Raw genomic sequence first — 18,944 nt, 5'->3', positions numbered from 1 at the left:
TTGTCTTAATTAACAGCTCTTTGAAACATCACAGATCTTGTTCCTCCTCTTTTGTACACTCCCAGCAGAATTTTCAAATTTCATTAATAACACTTGACATAACCTAACTCAGCTACTTGTGAATATAGTCAGCCGCCCTTGTTGTCTTACAACTTTCCCTGCTGAAAAATTTGGTTTGTTTTAAAGCTGAATTGTGTAGATTTCTGATATACTTTGGATTGTGACTGCAACTGTGAAAATCCTTATCATGTTGTCAGTGTCTGAGTTGGGTGGTTTTTTGTTTTTTTTTTGCTTTAGTTAGTTTATAAAAAGTGTGAATTTGACAAGATATGGTTTCTAGCTAACTTCCAGTTAGTGCATATTTTAACTAGTTTCTTACTCTAAATTTTTCTCATGTATCCTTTCTTAAAACGATTTTTCACAATTTGTGTTTTTAAGAATATTAGAGTCTTTTAAAAGAGATTTATATTTGTTTCCAGAGTACTCAAATTATCTTGAATATTCAAATAGAACATAGAGCAAATTTTATTTCATAAACATTTGACCTATAGAGCTATATAAGGTTTTTCACAATAGAAAAAAGTATGCTATAGGAGAGAGAGTTTTTTCCTCTGTCAAGAGGGGAATAAAAGCATGGCCAGTAATGATTGTGTGCGTTTAGTGAAAAGCTTGGTCTTATGTTTATGCCAGAGGTGCACACAAAGGGGCACCTGCAGGCAAGGCAGGCACTTCATCAAATGCTTTCCTTCTCAAAAGACTCCCATCTTGCAAACATCAGCCAGAAAGGCAGATGGGTAGGTAGTCTGCAGGTAGGTGGGTGGTAGATTGCTAGGTAAAGATTCATCAGAGCAAAACAATGAAAATAATGGAAATGATGATGATGATAAGTGGTATTGGCCTTTTAAATGAATAGATTGTAACCTCACCACGTCTGATTTTCTCCATAGCTGCCTTCTTTTTTAAAGTATATTCCCCTCCCTTCCAAAGATACTAGATATCTCATCCTTCTTACGGAGGCAATTTGGGAGTTTACAGTTTCCAACAATTGTGTGTATTGGACAATTTTTCTACACCACGCTTTTCAATATTTTGCTGTGTATGAATGAGCCATTAACCCTCAGCATTATGGGAACGTTCAAGAGTGTGTTATACTGACTGGGAGTGACGGATTAAGCTCATGCCAGATATTAATGCCAACAGTAAAACTTGTTTGGAAAGCAAAAAAGATTAAAACCAAATTTCATCCTACCTGTGAATCAAACTTACATGTGAAACTTTCATACGTTTCGCATAAGAGGCCCAAATAAACAAGAGTGTGGCCAGATGTTTTTGTTTTCCTCTCCCGGCGTTTCCTTTGAACACAGCCTGAGCCGGTAGTGTGCTCATAAGTTCTGTGATTTCTTCTTCTGATTTGACTTTTTAGCTGCTGCAACATAGGTCTCTGTTGCTTTTTTCTTGCAAACCCCCTCCTTCTATGAAGTCCTCCATGCAGGAGTTCCTGGGCTGAATTCTCTGCTGATCTCACCATGAATGTATCAACTTCAGAGTTTCAGTGTCTGATGATCTTTGATGGGTCCAGAACAAGTGATTTTGGTTTATTCTTAAATAGAAATTAACATTGTTACTTGAACTGACCGGAGGAGTAGTTAACATTTGTTTAACAGTAAATAGCACTGTATTCAACGGGAAAGGTGTGTTTCTAGCTGCCCTCTCAGAAGAATCCTATTAGAACTTATTTTACCTAAAAACTTGAACTTCAAGAAGGATATTGGAGGCGGCAGCAGCAGCAGCTACATGCAGAACCTGGACCTGAAAGGTGCTCAGTGCAGTGAGGAGGAAAGGCAATACACAGAAACAGCTCCTGGGGAACTGGGGCCACAGCCAGCGAATAGGAAATAAAATGTGTATCGTGGGAAAACAAAAGCCGGAATTTCCCCATGCCACTCTCCCAGTCCTCCCAGATTTTCCCCACATCCTACAAGTCTCCTCCCAGCTGCCTCTACACAAAACATTCCTGGCTGCCTGTCACTGTCCTTAACTTGCATAGTATGATATTCCGTGGGACGGGGTTTGGTGTATCCTGGCTTCCTGAAGTCAGCTGGAATATTGTGTTCACACACTGCCACATTAGACTGTAAACTCTTGCACTTAACGTCTTACCTACCTCTAAAGAGCCCCAAGTACTTCTTTACTATAAATAGTAAATAACTCAATTCCTCTGACCTCAGAAATGAGTATGTTTGACAGTTTTGCTGGTGGGCTCTGTGTCTAGGAGAGCCTTTGTTCTCGCTTCATTGCGTGACGAAGAGAATGCAAAGTCCTCTATGTGTTTGACTAGACCCGCTGGTTTTCCTTAATGGCTTAAAAAATAGGGATAAAATAGATGACTTTGCATGCTATTTTTCATCCCCAGTGAAATATACAGCTATATTTCACTATACATGCTAATAGCATACGGCTGGTAGTTCCCATATGCAGGTAGTGGTAGTTAAAGTCTGGAGTCACAGTAAAGTACTATATTACAAATTCTGGTAACATGGCTTAAAATGCTTGCATATGTATTCTTTTCAGATTCTGATTGCCAGTATCATGTGCAGCTATAGCAAGGAGGACTGGACTGAACTTTCAAAAATGGCTGAGGTAATGGTTTCCTGAATGCATTTCTGCATCGTTTTTTACTCTCCTTAAAAACAAGAGCTGCAATAAGGAATTTCTTGAAAGAAATAGATTCAAAGTGAAAAATGAGAATTTAAAACATGTCCATTATGATTTGTTTGTTCTATGTTTTCATTAAAATGATGGAAATGTAAATTTAAAGGAAATCTGTTCCATAAAAATGGTCCCTTGGATTTTTAAGCAGTACCTGGAAAGCCTTTAGTCTTTGAATCTATATGCTTTTTATTTGCATTTTAAGCAAACTGTATATTATGACGGATGCCCTGATAAAATTTAATTCTACCTTTGAGAGCCTAACTTGATCTTACCTTGCCTACAGGCACACTAGTTTGACAGCACCAGAAGAAATTTTGAATATAAAACTCTTGAATATTTAAAGTATAAAAGGCTCATTTAATGCTATTCTAGTTTTAATACAGACTTTCAAAAATGATAGCAGAGAAAGCCAGCGTATGTAATACCAGTCAGCAAGCTTCCTATCGTATAAATCCAGTCTTACACAAATGCAAACAGACTATGCACCTGAAATTTCAATTCAATTTGAAGGAAAAAAACTATTTTAAAATGTGTACCTGTGTCCATAAGGAATAGTATAAGAAATACTTTCTTAAGACTGCAATAATTTCATTCAGACAGGTGTCTATATCTGAATGTAATACAAAGTTGTTATTTTTAAATAAAACTGGTTTTTTTCACATAAAGTATCTAGAGGAAATAAAAAACAGAGTTTCAAATCAACAAAAGAAGGTTTTAACAAATTTAAGCACAGAAAAAAAATTAGCTTGGCATTATTGCTAGTATTATCTCAGATTTAAATGTTTTGTAAGTATTATATATGTATTTTGTGTATATGTTTTTATATATGTGTGGATATGGGTGTGGATATTTTGAATTTGTGTTTTCATATGGCTGAACGTGTATGTTTGGATATTGTTATTTCTTTATTCACAGTGTCCTAAGCCCCCCTATGATGATGTGGGAAGAGTCTTCTTTATTTTCTTTGGACATTTTAAACCTATGAGGAAAAAAATCACTTTGGGGACTTAGGGAAGTGAAATTAAACATTATCAGTAATTGGCTGGGTGATCTTCAACACTAGTCCATTTTATACCTGTATTTACCTAATTGACCGTGAAATCTTTTGTGGAATCCGTGCTTGACAGGAGCAGTACTGCTTTTAAACTGACTAAGATGAATGGCTTTATTGTGCTATTTGCCTCTCTTTTTTAATCCAGTGGTACTGCTATCCACTGTAAGACAGATATTTCCAATCTGTGTTTGCATTTATGTTACCCCTTTAGAAAAAAGTAGTTATTTAAAGGCACTCAATAATGTGTAATGTATGTGATATAACTTTCTTCCGCAAAGTAGTTGTTAGTCTCCGCTCTGTGGAGGGCAGCACACTTGTTTGGAGCGCTCTGGAATCCATAGCTGAAGAGCAGTGATATTTAATGGCACGCGTAGGATCCTACCTAGAAGGTAATAGATGTGGCTTTCCAAAGAGCAGAAGCCCCGGAAGGTACCGCGGTGCCTCTCGGCAGGAGGACGACCTATTCATAGAAAAGGTCAGCTTGTCACGGAGGCCGACAGCACCAGCATCAGCGCGGCATGGCTGGGCTTGCAGAGCTGGCCAGGACGTGGAGGATTCCTGATAGTGATGGATGGCTTCTCCCCTGCTCACGCACTCGGAGAGCTGCTGAACCATGGCCACACAGCAGGCAAAGTTACTCCAGTTCAATAAGCAAAAACAAAATGCAAGTGCAAAACAAAATACTAGTTACAGCCACGTGGAAGGTAACGGGAGAGAGCCTCGTCTCAGGCTGGAGCAGTTCAGCAGGGAGGAAGAGGAGCATGTTTGTGTGCTGCCCTTGCATACCTCGGCTCCTTTGCCTTTTTTATTGTAGCTAATAGGGGGTGCTGAAGAGAAATTGGCATGAATAATATGTTTGTATAGACTTTTTTTAATACTCTTGTTTGACTTCAGAAACAAAAATATTTAATGACAAAAGCTATGGTACAGTACAGGCACCTGAAGAAAATTTAAAGACTAAATTTATTAAAGCAGAACGGAGAAATTTACTACTGAGTTACAGTTCTTCGGAGCACAGAAGCACCTGGGTAACACTGACTACCGAACCTTGCTCTCAGTGATGCCCTAAGGCCCTGTAATTACATTTCATTTTTTAACATTTTCCAGAACCAACTCTTTATTGTGCTTGCCTCTCTTTAATTTATTTTTTACTTTAATTTCCTTTGTAATTTTGGGAAGCCACATCAGTTTTTGAAATTTTTCTCTGTAATGATCAACACATTTCTTTTTCAGGCTATCATAACCATAGCTTTCTCTCTTTAAAAAAAAAAAAAAACAAAACACAAATGTCTAAAGAAATCTATTTAGCATGAACAGTAAGTGCTACAGGAAAGAGTACATTACTTGAAGTTAATTTTGCATTTTTTTTTCCTTTTGCATGTTTCATAGGTTGCTGGTGCAGATGCGCTGGAGTTAAATTTATCATGTCCTCATGGTATGGGGGAGAGAGGCATGGGCCTGGCCTGTGGGCAGGTAGGACTGCAACCGCAATCTCTTTTATGTCTCTTCAGCAATCCTGTGCTACCACATTGATAGTTACACCTCGGGGGGAAGACTCAAGCAGCAGATTACTAGCTTGGGATTTTTAGGTTGAATGTGTTTAAATATTTAGTGCTGAAAGCAAAAAAAAAATTCGACAGAAGCTGAGAATATACAAAATGCTTAGTTTTGCTGAGAACAAAAATGCATTATGTATTTGACAAGGAACAAGATGAAAACAAATAATTTCAAAAAAGTGCTCGGGCAGAATTTGTTGGTTTTCATTTCAGTGCCCTGTAGATGTCTTTTAGATCACAACCTGGTAACTACTGCATATATCAATAATGATTTTGAAGGACATGAGATATACACACATTTCATTTCACAAGTTTTAGCATATTAACCTAACTGTATTTTAGAATCATGAAACAGGGCTTACATTGTGGTAGTGCCACCTACAGTTAACGTCTTCTCTTAGAAGAGCTTCTGTTCTGTAACCTATAAATTTGATGCTTTATACAGTTTAGGTTGGAATTATCCATACCTGATGTCTCTGCGGTGTAGAAATCTGATGCAGAGTTTATCAGTACCTCCTGTGACTTCAGTTGGGAGAATGCTTGTTGTTTTGCCCACGGAGAGAAAATAAACATGCACAAAAGTCAATTCTCATACTAATATCCTTTTGAAGTTTTCAGGTTTTTGCATGTTTTGGTCATGGTTTGAAGTTTGTTTTGGCTCTGAAACATGCCCAAATGTGGTGAACTTGGAAGTCTCTGAAAAATCTTGGTTCACAGTCTAACAGGAGAGATTTTCTAGAGTTTGACCATCAAAGTTTCAGAAGTCTGAAGCCTGCTTGATTTGCCATTGTGGTGGGTTGACCCTGGCTGGATGCCAGGTGTCCACCAAAGCCGCTCTATCACTCCTCTCCTCAGCTGGACAGGGGAGAGAAAATATAATGAAAGGCTCGTGGGTTGAGATAAGGACAGGGAGAGATCACTCACCAATTACCATCACAGGCAAAACAGACTCAACTTGGGGAAATTAGTTTAACTTATTACCAGTCAAATCAGAGAAGGGTAATGAGAAAGAAAACCAAATCTTAATACACACCTCTCTTCTTCCTAGGCTTAACTTCACTCCTGATTTTCTCTACCCCCTCCCCATGGAGCAGCACAGGGGGATGGGGAGTGGGGGTTGCAGTCAGTTCATCACATTGTCTCTGCCTCTCCTTTCTTCTCACACTCTTCCCCTGCTTCAGCATGGGGTCCCTCCCATGGGAGACAGTCCTCCACAAACTTCTCCAACATGAGTCCTTCCCACAGGCTATACACCCATGTTACTGCATTTTGGGGAGAGGGGAAAAAGAAGAGGAGGAAGATGCAGAGCGGGAAGCATGATTACATGCCCTAAAATCGACACATACTATTCAGCTGTCCCCTTGGACAGGGCTAGTAGACATCTTAATTCATCCTCACTTCCTCAGTTAAACACAAAACTTTTCAGAACTGAGGTGTGGTTGGATAACTAAACCATTAGCTTTCTAAAACTTTTAGTAGAGAGGCAATAGGAGCTGTAATCCTTTCAACGCAGGTGAAGCTTTATCATACCAATGCTGTCAGGCACAGTGCATGGGATGTTTCATTATTTTCTGTGAACGAAATGATGTCAATCTGTTCCATGTTATAGATTATTATTTTTAATGAAAGTAGTCTGGATGCTTTTCATGGCCAGTGGTCATTTACCGAAGTTATGATTAAAAATGGGAGAGGAGAAAATTATAAAAACCCTCCAGAACTACACTAGCAAAATAGTAATAGCTGTTATTAATTTTTTTCCCGGAATTGCATTCAACAACAAAGAGCTGTAGTAGCCATTTTTATAAGTTTATGAGGCAATTCCCACCCTTCACTCTGCACAGTGTTAACTCAATTGTTTGGGTTGTCCCCACCTGAGATGGCAGCACGCTGTAGAAGGGTGCAGTTTGGTCAGGGAGAGCCCTGAAGGTTTCATACGGAAGTTGAAACAGGCTCCTTTCAAGCCTGCTTTTTTTTTTTTTTTTTGCCTTTTTTTTTAAGGCATATGTTATTTCCAGCTTTCACTGGCTGAAATAATATATGCATGTGAAGTTGCTTAGATGTGTAGTCAGTAGGGAGCTGTCTGGCTACATGAGTTTTTACATATCTTTCAGCTATTGTAAAATCAGAGAACCAAATGCAAAATCCGAGCACTCAGGGCTATCGTGTGGATTTGTGACTCTCCTTGGAGGAGATCAGATCCATAAAGCAAGAAGAAGATTACATTATATATACATATATGTTTGTATAATAATACAATTTCTCTCTTCCCCATACAATATGGATATTCTTTTGAATGTTTAATATATACTACTTTCGTTGAAATATATTCTTGTATTTTCTTAACTGCCTCACCAAAATGAGAGCTTAGAAAAGAATCTACTTCTTTAGACAAATAAATGAAGAAAACAAGCCATCTTTAGAGGGCCAGATCCTAAGGCTCTTCCTCAGAGTTGGCTAAAATTACATTATAGGGGCTTTAAATGAAGTTTATCGAGGCAAAGGGTGAGGATAAACTGGATAAAATAATGATACATGCAAAGAGATTTATCAGTAGCCCTTCAGGGGCCTTCCACGTGTGGTGGCCCCTGGAGGCCCCATCATAAGACAGAAAAGTGCTAGGAAGTATTTTGGCTCTACTCATTTTTATTCCCCGCCCCCCCCCCCCCCCCCCCCCCCCTCGGAGCTAAAGTCAAATAGGTCATACATTGGTGGTGTGGGGAAGAGAAGGCTCAGATATGCTCTGGAAGAAAAACACCACTCAATATCTAGAAGTCAGGCCATGAGGCTTTGAGAGACAGAGCAGCTTTCCTGGTTTCTTAAATCTTTTTGATAACATAATCCACGTCTTCATAGGAAAATTTTTTAGGGATTAGGTCCCTTTTCATGCCTAAGCACATTAAATCCTCAGGAAGCTACAGAAAACACTGAGATGAAAAATAATGGCAGAAAAACATGTATATGTAGTTTTACTATTTATAATGTCTAAAATGTTCTGCCTTTTTTGTTGTTGTTGTATAAAAAAAAGGGAAAGGAAAGGTTAATTACACTGTCTACTTTTTCTCCTCATTTCAATTCCTGTGGTGTGCCTAAGGGTAAGTGTAGAAATCTGGGAACATCAGATTTGTTTTTTCTCTATCCTATTTTGTTATCTACTCTCAAACACTTCCACTGTTTTATACGCACTGTAAATTTAAAAAATTCCAGATATATCCAAATTATATATATAAAGAATTGGTACTAAGAATGGCTGTTTGTTTTATACCGAATTACAGTTCTTAGCTTTTATTTGATTTTAATTCTAAGTCATTAGTGCAGACACTCTGGCGCCCAAACAGCATAGCTAGCCAGAGGGTAATATTAAGAGGCATCTGTATTGCTGCCAATAAGTTACTTAAAGCTGGTTCTGTATAAAATGTCAATTATATTTACTAATGCTCCTTAATGATAATAAAGTTAAGGTTTGTATTCTTTCATAACAACCTGCAACTGTATAAAAGTTGAATATCATTAAAAATCGTAATAGAATTTCCATCATTAGGTTTAACAGCACTAATGCACAGATTTTCTTTGGATCACATAACATAAGTGTACAAAACATTTAATAGTAAACATAAAGACAATGTGGTGAACAGCAGATTATTAAAAAATGACAGTATCGCTTTCCCACTATAGTTCATTACTGTAGTAATTATAGCATAAAATTATGAAAATAATAAATCAATCAAACATCTGAGATGGCAGCTCTCACATTTCAATGTCTGACTTGTGGTGTTGTATTTGTGGTGCACTTTTTGTCTCTTCACTGGAAACTATGCAAAGATGTTTTACGTTTTTTTTTTTTTTACTTATCCTTCTAAGAAGTGGCATTAAATATTCAGAACCATTACTGTGATGTGAAATCAACACATTTAAGTGTTTGGCTTTTTGGTTTTGGTCCAAAAGCCAACAAGTCTCTCCAGCTGCTCTGGTAAGAATGAATAAATAGTTGAATTGAGTTGATAATCTGGGTTTTGTTTTGCATTCCTGCTAAATTTTGTGTCATTCTTTGTTGTTCAGATGAAACCTCAGGACTAGTAAGTGTAATATTCATGTACCTAGAATAAGACCGACTAGGATGAGTGATATCCAAAGCCTTCAAAAGTATCAGTGAGTCTCCTTGGCGTAATGAGGAGTGAAAAACAACAGAGGGAAGAAAAGAGCAGCCTACAGCTGCTTGAAAGGTAGTAACAAAGATGCTGGAAGAGTAGCTCCAAAGAGGGAAGGGTGATTCTCTGTAGTGTCAGATGATAAAGCAAGGGGCAACGGCCACAAACTGCAGGCTGAACGTTTTGGGTTGGGCATCAGGAAAAAAATTCACCAAGAAGGTGATGCAGTACAGGAACGTGTTGTCTGGTAGGGCCGTGTACTCTCCATCTCCGGAGTTCTCAGGGCTCGGGCAGGCAAAGCCATGGCCAACCTCAACTGGTGTTGGCGCTAGTCCCACTCAGTGCAGGAGCTTGGACTAGCTGCCCTCCAGAAGTCCATTCAGACAACCATTTCTGTGATTCTGTGGATTCACCCTGCTCAATTCCTATCCAAAGGCACTGCATTGTTTATATCAGAGACGGCAAATGAGTAGTGCATAAAAGGAAGCACAAGGACTCACCTGTTCACTTGGGGTGAGATGATTGGTATGATAGGGAGATCTCAAGTCAAAAGCAACACATCAGTTAAATTTCCAAAGCACAGAGGATGCTTCTATACTTAAAAAAACAAACAAACAAAACAAAACAAAACAAATCTCATATTCAAAGATCTCTGCGTAAGTGGAAGAACAGAGATTCTTTATGCTATAAGCAAATATTTTAAAAGTTAATAACATCCTGGCTTATAAATATTTCTCATTAATTAGTCATACCTTCTAACCTCCAAAATATAAAAAAATCTTTGCCTATCTCAGCATTTAAGCTATAGGTTTGGGGGATTGTTTGCTTTTTTTAGTTTATATTGAAGGAGGCATGTATACGTCTCTTGTGAGCACTGAAATCCAGATCCTGGTGGTTTAACTATTCAGATCATATGTAAAATGAACTTGTTCTGTGGTTCTTCTCTTACCTTTATATTCATTTTACTTAAACTGTACTTGCTACAGCCTCTGCTGCTGGCTGTGTTCATGTTTATTGCCTGCAATTAGGAGGCAAGTTTCATAAAAGCCCACATTGCCTCGTTCAGAAGAAGACAAATCTGTTAAAAACAAAAAGCAAAAAACCAAAAAGCCCTGGTTACTCTGCAAAGATGAGAACTGGCTGCATGGCACAATTAGATTTGCTCTGCTGTACCTTGGAAATAGGAAAGATGAGGCTGCTTTTTAATTGAAGTGCACAGCATAGCATGCTAATTTGCTGTTGCTCTGCCAGCAAGGAGCTTGAAGTATTTTAAATAAATGATGCCCCAAACAGAATTTGATTATATCTGTGTTCATGTGGCATTCTGCTATCACCCTACAATAATATGCTGGTTAAGTATAATTCATTGAGTTCTGCAGGCAGAATTAGTTCTCTCTCTTCTCTTTTGTATCAGTTACTGCAACAAATTAATGCAAAGTACAGCAGGGTGGTGTGACACTGTGCTAGAGCAGCAGTGGGAACATTGCCACCCAAAAGCCAGTATAAACCAGTATAATCAAAGCGAGGTTTGTGTTGATGTTTGCGGTGGAGTTTCAGGATTTATATGTCTTGTTGTTCTCTTGCATTGGCCACTGTCATCCATTTTGGCTGGGATCTTAAGAAGATAAGTCTTAGCTGATCTCACTGTCTTGGTGTCTGTCAGTGCCCTCTGTTGCTTTGGGGCACGTTTCAACCAAATGACCCGTTTCGGTCATGTTTCTCAGAGTTGAAACTGTTTCAAAGATACTGAATTTCTGTAACTTTCATAAAACTAGGCAGCGGGGTAGGGGAGAGAAATTGTCTGCGGCCCAAGCTGATGCATATGAACAGGAGCCTTAAGAGTCCAGCTGAGGGAAAAGTTCAGGCGGACGCAGGAAATTCAATCACAAGGCACAGACTCGTCAGAAACAAGGATTCCTTGGTTCAGGCGGTGACGGTGTTACTCTGGTGTGCAGAGATGTGCTGCATTGGGTGTTGTTTCGCTGGGAGGGTATTTGGGATGTGCGGGGGGAAGGGATGCTGCTGATTGCCACCTCCAACTCCTGCAAACATAGATCTAAGCACACTTTTTCGCAGGCCAGGAGATGTGTTTTGTGGGCTTATGTTCCTGGCTTCCACACTGATCGTGGCCACACATCATCCTTTATGATATTTCAATTTTGTTGTTTTAACCTCTTTGGATGATTTTTATCAGCTTCCCTATTTTCATACGTGTCTCTTCCCTTTTTTCTTTCCACTCCCTTCTCCTTTAAAACCCTCCTCATAAAGTAAATCCTTTGCTGAGTTGCTTTCAAAGTAACAATTGACTCATGAGCTATTTCACTGGAAATCTGAACAGAAAATGCTTGTTAGCTATGTGGTCACTCCGGGGTTGGTGACGTCACTCACCTTCCTCCAGTACCTGAGGATTCATTTCCTTTTCTGTTGCCCTCGCAGGATTCAGGTGTGATTAAATGTCATGATTTAAATGGATTTCTTCCATGTCTTAGTTCCGTATGTCCTTTATGTGCTCATGTGTTCTATTTTTGGTACCATGTAAAAGGAGACAATACTTAATAATGAGGTACGACAGTTAATTGGTATTTTGTCTTAAGAATTCTGGTTTTCGTACACTCGAGAAGAAATGAATTAAGATGCAAAGTTTAATAAATTCATCATCAGAACACTATTCTGTAATTTTATATTGCGGTTTGACAACATTTAATCCACTGTTATTGCTTTGAAGGATTTTTAATGGAATTACTCAAAAGACAAAATGGAAAATAAAAAGCAATTATAAATAGGATGGCAATGTTAACAGCACTACCGACTTGCTGAAACTTTTTAATGACATGGTATGGCTGTTAATAAGGTTTTAAATACTGTTTATGCGTGGTGACTTTTTATTTATATATGGAAAGCATTCTCTACAGAATAGATTTTCTTAGAAAATATAAAAGTGATTCTGTTTTCTTGAAATTTATGAAGACATGAAAGCAAGTTGGGGATAACCTTATTTTCAGTCTCGCTATGATGGAAGTATTTCATCTGGAATTCACATTATGGATTACACACGTCACAAAGGTCAGTTTGGCCAAAATATCAGTGACCTGCCACTGTTTAAAAAAGAAACAAAATGGTTTGGGCTGTTTTAATGACACTTCAGTAGCCTAACTATGATGGAGTATGTAGCAAGTGCTTCCCAGAAGGAAAGAAAAACATGATTTTGTTTAAAACCAAATGGCAACCTGTACTTATTCTTGCAGTTGTATTTTAATGCACTGAGAAGCTTTCAGAAAAGGGAAATGTAGGAAACTCAGACAAGCATATTTCTGTGGTCTACATGGTTAAATGTTTGGGTTAAATGTCCAGATCCTGTGCACTGCTTTGCCTTTGGATATGTGGTTGCAGCATAAGGTATTGCAGTTGTTCATAGTGATGAGGTATGATAAACAGGCTTTATTGGAAAGGAAATGATCAGCAACAAGTATCTATGTGCAGGTAAAATAAAATATTTTAAGATTGTTCATCTTGGTGGACAATAAAAATTAACTACGCGGTACACATTAATAGCTTTTTCTTTCTATGGTTTCAGTTTTATGCCACCATTTGGTAAAGTTAATTAACAGTGTGTTAACTAGTTTCTTCACTGCCTACACAAGAATTTTCAGGACTAGGCTCATACTTTTAATTTTGCCTCACCTCCTAGTAAAGTTAGTGTGCTGGGAGGCTTGCTCTTTACAGTAGACCAAATCTGAATACAAGCCCATATGATGATCATTTTAGAACTGAGTGGGAAATCCTTCTCAGAGCATAGGTTTTAAATTCCTTAGTTCGGTGGTTTCAAAGGTTTATGGTTTCCTCAATTATTTGGTATTTTCTGCCTCTTTATTATAGGAAAGGACTGAGAGCTTGCCTGCCTGACCACAAGAAAAAGCTATTTGTAGCTGCAGCACTGATATATTCGAGTTCTATGCTTCCCTTTAAAATATTTCATGTATGACGTAAACCTAATCAAACCTTTATGCCTCCTAGCAGGTAACCTCTGCATGAACTAAAGAGCTGAAATATTGTTTAATCATGCTGCGTACCACTTCTTTACAGTGATATGAAAAGCATTATTTTGGTTGGCTCGAAACAACCAAGATAAAATATTTTGTTCTGCCAGGGGTAAAAAGGCATTTTTATTAGTCAACACTTTACATATACCAATGCTGTTGATAAATAAACCTTTCCAGTTAGTATCTCCAAGAAGTTTATAAAATGCAAACGCGCAGTTTCACATTTTTCACTTGCAATGTTTAGGCCCAGTTGGTATTGGAACAAATGATTTGCTAATTTGAATTGGCAATCTGTGCTTCACCCTTTCAGGCCAACTATTATTAACCTTTATTCTGACAACCAAAGAAAATAATGGTTGTGTCTGACTCCTTTAATGTTGCATTAAAATCAATAGCTGTAAATAATGATTGCTACAGTTTTAACTGACCTATGTCAATGAAACATAGAGAGAGTTTTTCCTATCATACAACAATTTTAAAAAAGCCTTATAGTTAATTTTAAAAGTAGAAAGTTTTCTAACAGTGATGTTTCTTCTGGTTGCTTAGATTAGCATTTTAAATTAAAAAAGAAAAAAACAAACAAATTTGGAATAAAGAAAAACATTATGGTTTGACCACCTGTTTAGAGAGAGGACTCAGTTTTCAAAATAAATTCAGTTGGTTTTGTTTTAGTGCTGGGGAGAAAACAAAAAGCTTTTATGTGAACTGAAAAAGGGAGTAATTGCAAAGCTGACTAAAGACAGCCACAACCTTTCAAGTCTCAGTTGTGCTTGATCTTGACATCCCTCTTATCATTGCTCTAACTCCCAACACAAATCTATGTTTTGTACTTTTGTGTACCGGTCAATCAAAAATTTCCAGCTCATTTTTGACCTTGTCTTCCCGTTGGTTATCTTTTCAGTCATTAGGTGCTACATTATCAAAGAAGGGGTGTAGGAGTGCCGTGCTGCTAATAAGGTATCCAAAGTGGATCTCCCACACAGCACTTTGATAAATGTATTCTTAAGCCTGGATACTGACTTTTTTTTTTTTTTTTTTAAATGTACTGTTAAGCATCGTTCATTTGTGCAGTTTCAGTAGTGTACTACAATCAGGAAATGCTGTAACAACTTCTTGTTCCCATTTTTTCATTTGGAATAGAGAGAGGTGATCAAAGGCTATTTGTCTTATGCTTTTAACGTCTTTCAAAGGTTCTAGTTGTAGAGCTGGAGAAGGGAGAAATAGTGATTGTGATACCAAATGAGAGTAAGAAAGAAGAGGGAGATGGGGATCTGCTAAAATTGAAATTTATTAAGAAATTCTGGTTCTGCCAAAACTTTTCATGAGTCCTTTAAGGTATATTTGATTAAACACTGTTAAATTTGATGTTCCATTTTTTAACGTGCACCAATTTTTTTAAAAGTTTTTCAAAGTAGCCTAACTGTGAGAAGTAGGAACCACAGTAGTGTTATAGTCTCATGTTGGATTTTCTCAATACCTGCTGTTATCTCTCCCAGTATAGAGTGGGTCTCAGAGCTCTGACTTCTCAGCTCAGCCATGACCACAGCCTGGACCTAATTCCAATCACTGGAAAAAAAGGAGAATCTCAATTAGGGTCCCCCAAGTGGAACCTGAAGCAACTGATCTGAAAAGCAGCTGATCAAATCATGACATCATGCTTGCAGCTTTACTTTAAAGTAATAAAGTCCTAGCATCTAAGAATGGAGCTAGATGGCAGGGGTTTTTTAGTTCTTGTAATTTCCCACAGAAAATAAATAAATAAAAAAAGTTGAATCAAGGCGCCAGGCTCTTGCTTAGATTTTTACTTTAGCAAAAACACCTATAAATTTTATATTTATATAAATATAAAAAAAAATTAAATTAAAATAAACAATATAAAGTCTTTACAAGGTCTTCAAATGGTAATGTTTTTGCCTGAGTGAAAAGACTATAACAAAAAGAAAGAATGTAGTCTGTAAAAGCTAATGGGAATTTCCCAAGCTATACTTCTACATCTTAATCTGCAGTATTTTGTAAGCAAAAGTGTGCTTGTTTCACTAGTAGTACGTGCTTAGTTATATAAGCCATATGATATCTCTTCTGTTTAAAAAAATTACAGTTTTTGTTCAAATTGTAAAGAGAACACTCATTATGTAAAAATAACATAAATGTCTTCATTTACCCAGTAGACTTCTTTTAAAAGATTTTTTAAAAGAAAGGAACATTTTAGAGCATGTAAGAAAGTAGAAAATAAGCATATCCTTGAATTAAACCAGTGAGCAATAGTCACAGTATATATTGTTGCTGTGGCAGTGTAGTTAAATGTAACTATGTGGACCTTGCTTAATTCTTCTCATATTAATCTCTGATCTTTTAGAAATTCTTCCCCAAAATAAACCCCTACAACCCCACTTCATTTTGAAACCTCTTGTTTCAAAGTGCAAGTTAATTAATAAAAGCTGAAGGCCTAAAGTGGAACAAAACATTTTGATCCCCCCAGAACAAAATATGAAATTATCCATTTATGGATGTTTTTGAATTTTTATCCTGAATAGGATTTGCCTAAACCATTGTGTAGAAGATGTCTAATGAGATTTTGAAGTAATTTTTTTTTTGCTAAGCTAGTGGAAAAAGCTTCCACTACCTTCGGTATACTTTGGATCTCATGCCAAAAGGCAGTACAGTATTGACTGAGAGAGAGTCCTGAATTCACATACTGTCCTTATCTCTAAAAGTTTTTTTTGTGGCATTGGTTTCACATCACATCATATCGTAGATTATAGCCAGAAGGATATAAGCTGTCATCCAGCAGCTATGTTTTTGTGGGGCTGACCAGACTGACCCAAAGCCTCTGAAGTAATTTAGGCATTTTTTGAATTTTTTCCTAATATATATAGATAACTTCACATACAACTGTGAAAACTCTCATTCCTGCCTTAGGTTAAACTGCCTCATTTCTTTCTTTTTGACAGCTGCGGTCAATAGATGTTGACCAAAAGCTGTCAAATTTCCTGAGAAATGAGGAAGCATTTTTTACTCCAGATGAGAAGTAGAAAGTTATTCATCTTCTATCTTGGGAAACCCTTCCCTTAATTTGACAGGCTTTAAACAAGTTGTTAGCTTTAATTAACTTTGAAATGGGACAAATGCACAACCTAAACTGCCCCTTTCTAGCATGTGAGAAGACAGTAAAATTAACCATGAGATTTGGAAATGGTGTCTCTTTTGCTTTTGTGATTGACTGCAATTCTGTATTGAGGTACTGTGGAAATTTTGGGTAGGTTTAGAGATAGGCAGTTTTATGAAGGCAATGTTGGACATCTCATAGGAGGAGGCAGAAAAGATAGCTGTGGAAAAGATCAATAGTAATATTAAAAAAAAAAAAAAAGAGGTGAATGCTTAAGATACTAATCTGCAATGCTTTAAGCTGAAATTCCCATACTTCTACTTTTTCTTCATGTTTGAAGGAATAGCAAAAGAGTAGCTCTTCACACACAGAGAGAAATTTTGATTTCTATTTTTATTTTTAAATTCTAATTTCCTAATGGATTTCTGGATCCATGTTTGATCTGGAAAAGAAATACGTGATAGGCACATATAAAAAGCATTTAAACTAACAGCTTATCAGGCTAACAAGTCCTCAGAACATCTCTGGGATCTCTGTAACAGATGCAGATCCAGACCTACACGTTGAGCCAGTGGAGTGGATTGGATAGGTGAGGAATCTATAGAAATGATCATTACTCACTTTCTAAAGCTGCTCCAAATGTATCCTGCCCCTGCCTGCCCGCACTGCAGGTCGTGGCAGGTAGTGCCACTGTAATGTTTGCAAGGAAATGGCAGCATGGCCTGGAAGAAGGTCTACCTCTTGCATGGAGGTTATCTGCAGACGGTGAAAGATTCTTTTCTCCATTCCTAATTTTCAGATAAGGTGGCGTTTGAGTCCTCTTGGGCTCTCAGACAGCAATGTGACCGAGGATAGGTTTAACTCTTCTCTTGTAGACTATTGTTGAATGAAACAGTAAGGTGAGAATAGTACATGAATTAAATTTAAAAGCCAAATCTTGCAAATTCTCATTTATAAAGTTTTTCTTAGGCTACATCATTCCTGAACATAAAAGCACTCCCTCCTTTTCCCATAGCTATCCATACTATTTCAGAAAATGTATCTACTATGCACAATGAGGAAGTTAACCGTAGAACATTTTTTCATATAAAAAAATTCCTCCAATGATAATAGATGTAAGGGGGCTACAAGATTTTTTTTCTGAAGAGAAATATATATAAGAAAGCCCATGTCAGCTTCATGTGTGTTAAATTAATACAAAGACAAAATAAGTCCTCTGTAACTTAGTATCAGTATTTAAAATTGCAAACACATTGACATAATGCATGATTTAGCCATGAAAGTCATTAGCAAGAGATACATATGAGAATAGTTTTGTGGCCATCAGAGACTTGAGGCTTACGAGAAAGACTTAACGCTTGCATTAAATAGAATAAAATATTTTAATTTCTGAAACTTTGTTGTTTAGGTCATTGTCGTCAGAGATAGATGAGATTTAAGGACTTTACATGCAAGGTCCTAATGGATCTTGCAACATTCTCTGTCCCATCTAGAACTTCCCATCATCACAGTCAGGGTAATGGACTTGCACAAATCATCAGCATGACCTGTAATGATAACTCCAGTAGACCTGTGTAAGAAAGCCTTCATACATCAGGATTCTGTCCAAGAAGAGTTATGTTTTTATACTTTCCACAACTGCAAACCATTATAGTAATTAGGGATGGACTGAAGATTGCATGGTACGGTCCATTTTCTCTAGTACTAATTAGACAAGATCAGCTAATGTGCCCTATTGAGTGGTAACCTTCCTTTTGAAGTTCTTGGGGGAAATTCTGTAACAGGTTTATTTTTATGACATCGTTCAGCCTGACGTTTGTATTCTTTATATATGCACACATACATATGTACATACACTCACACATACGTGCTTCCCAAGGACTGTTTGCATAGTTAAGAAATGCACGTTCGTTACCCTAAAGTAATTGCATTTCTGTCTTTTGCGTTATTCAAATGCTCTGAAAAACAGATTCAATTCAAGTATTAAAAATATTTCTTTTGTTAATGTGGAAAGTATCTCATGGTTTAAGGTATTCTGAAGAACCAAGTGCAGTTCTCTGCCAGACAAATCTTTTCAGATCCTTATGCAAATGACTTAGTAAAAACTGGGCACCCAAACAAGGTGAGTTTGAGGAGGTGCACCTCAGTCTATCTGACTCTCCTCTCTGCATTTATTAAACAGGCATAATAGTACTTCCCTACCTCAGAGAGGTGTTCTGGGTACAGTATAAAGATTGTGCAGTAACAGGGTAGTGTAAAAATGAGGACCCTGCAAGAACACTGAAAATAGGTCATAGTAAAAATTGCCAAAATTTCCAGAAATCTACAGCC

General features: G+C 37.4%; 1 protein-coding gene across 1 annotated transcript in view; it reads left to right on the top strand.

The window, feature by feature from the left end:
- Window positions 1–18,944, top strand: part of DPYD (dihydropyrimidine dehydrogenase) — a gene marked incomplete at both ends in the record, with an annotated part of 361,757 nt that overhangs the window by 245,705 nt on the left and 97,108 nt on the right. The window contains 2 exons of the mRNA XM_082314522.1: window positions 2,572–2,640; window positions 5,156–5,239. Coding sequence (XP_082170648.1) covers window positions 2,572–2,640; window positions 5,156–5,239 — 153 coding nt within the window. The remainder of the gene's footprint in view (window positions 1–2,571; window positions 2,641–5,155; window positions 5,240–18,944) is intronic.

Source organism: Platalea leucorodia, assembly GCF_965183815.1.
Source record: "Platalea leucorodia genome assembly, chromosome: 5".
NCBI classification, from domain to species: Eukaryota; Metazoa; Chordata; class Aves; order Pelecaniformes; family Threskiornithidae; genus Platalea; species Platalea leucorodia.
Note: the sequence above shows the minus strand (reverse complement) of the source record. Positions and strands in the feature narration are given on the sequence as shown.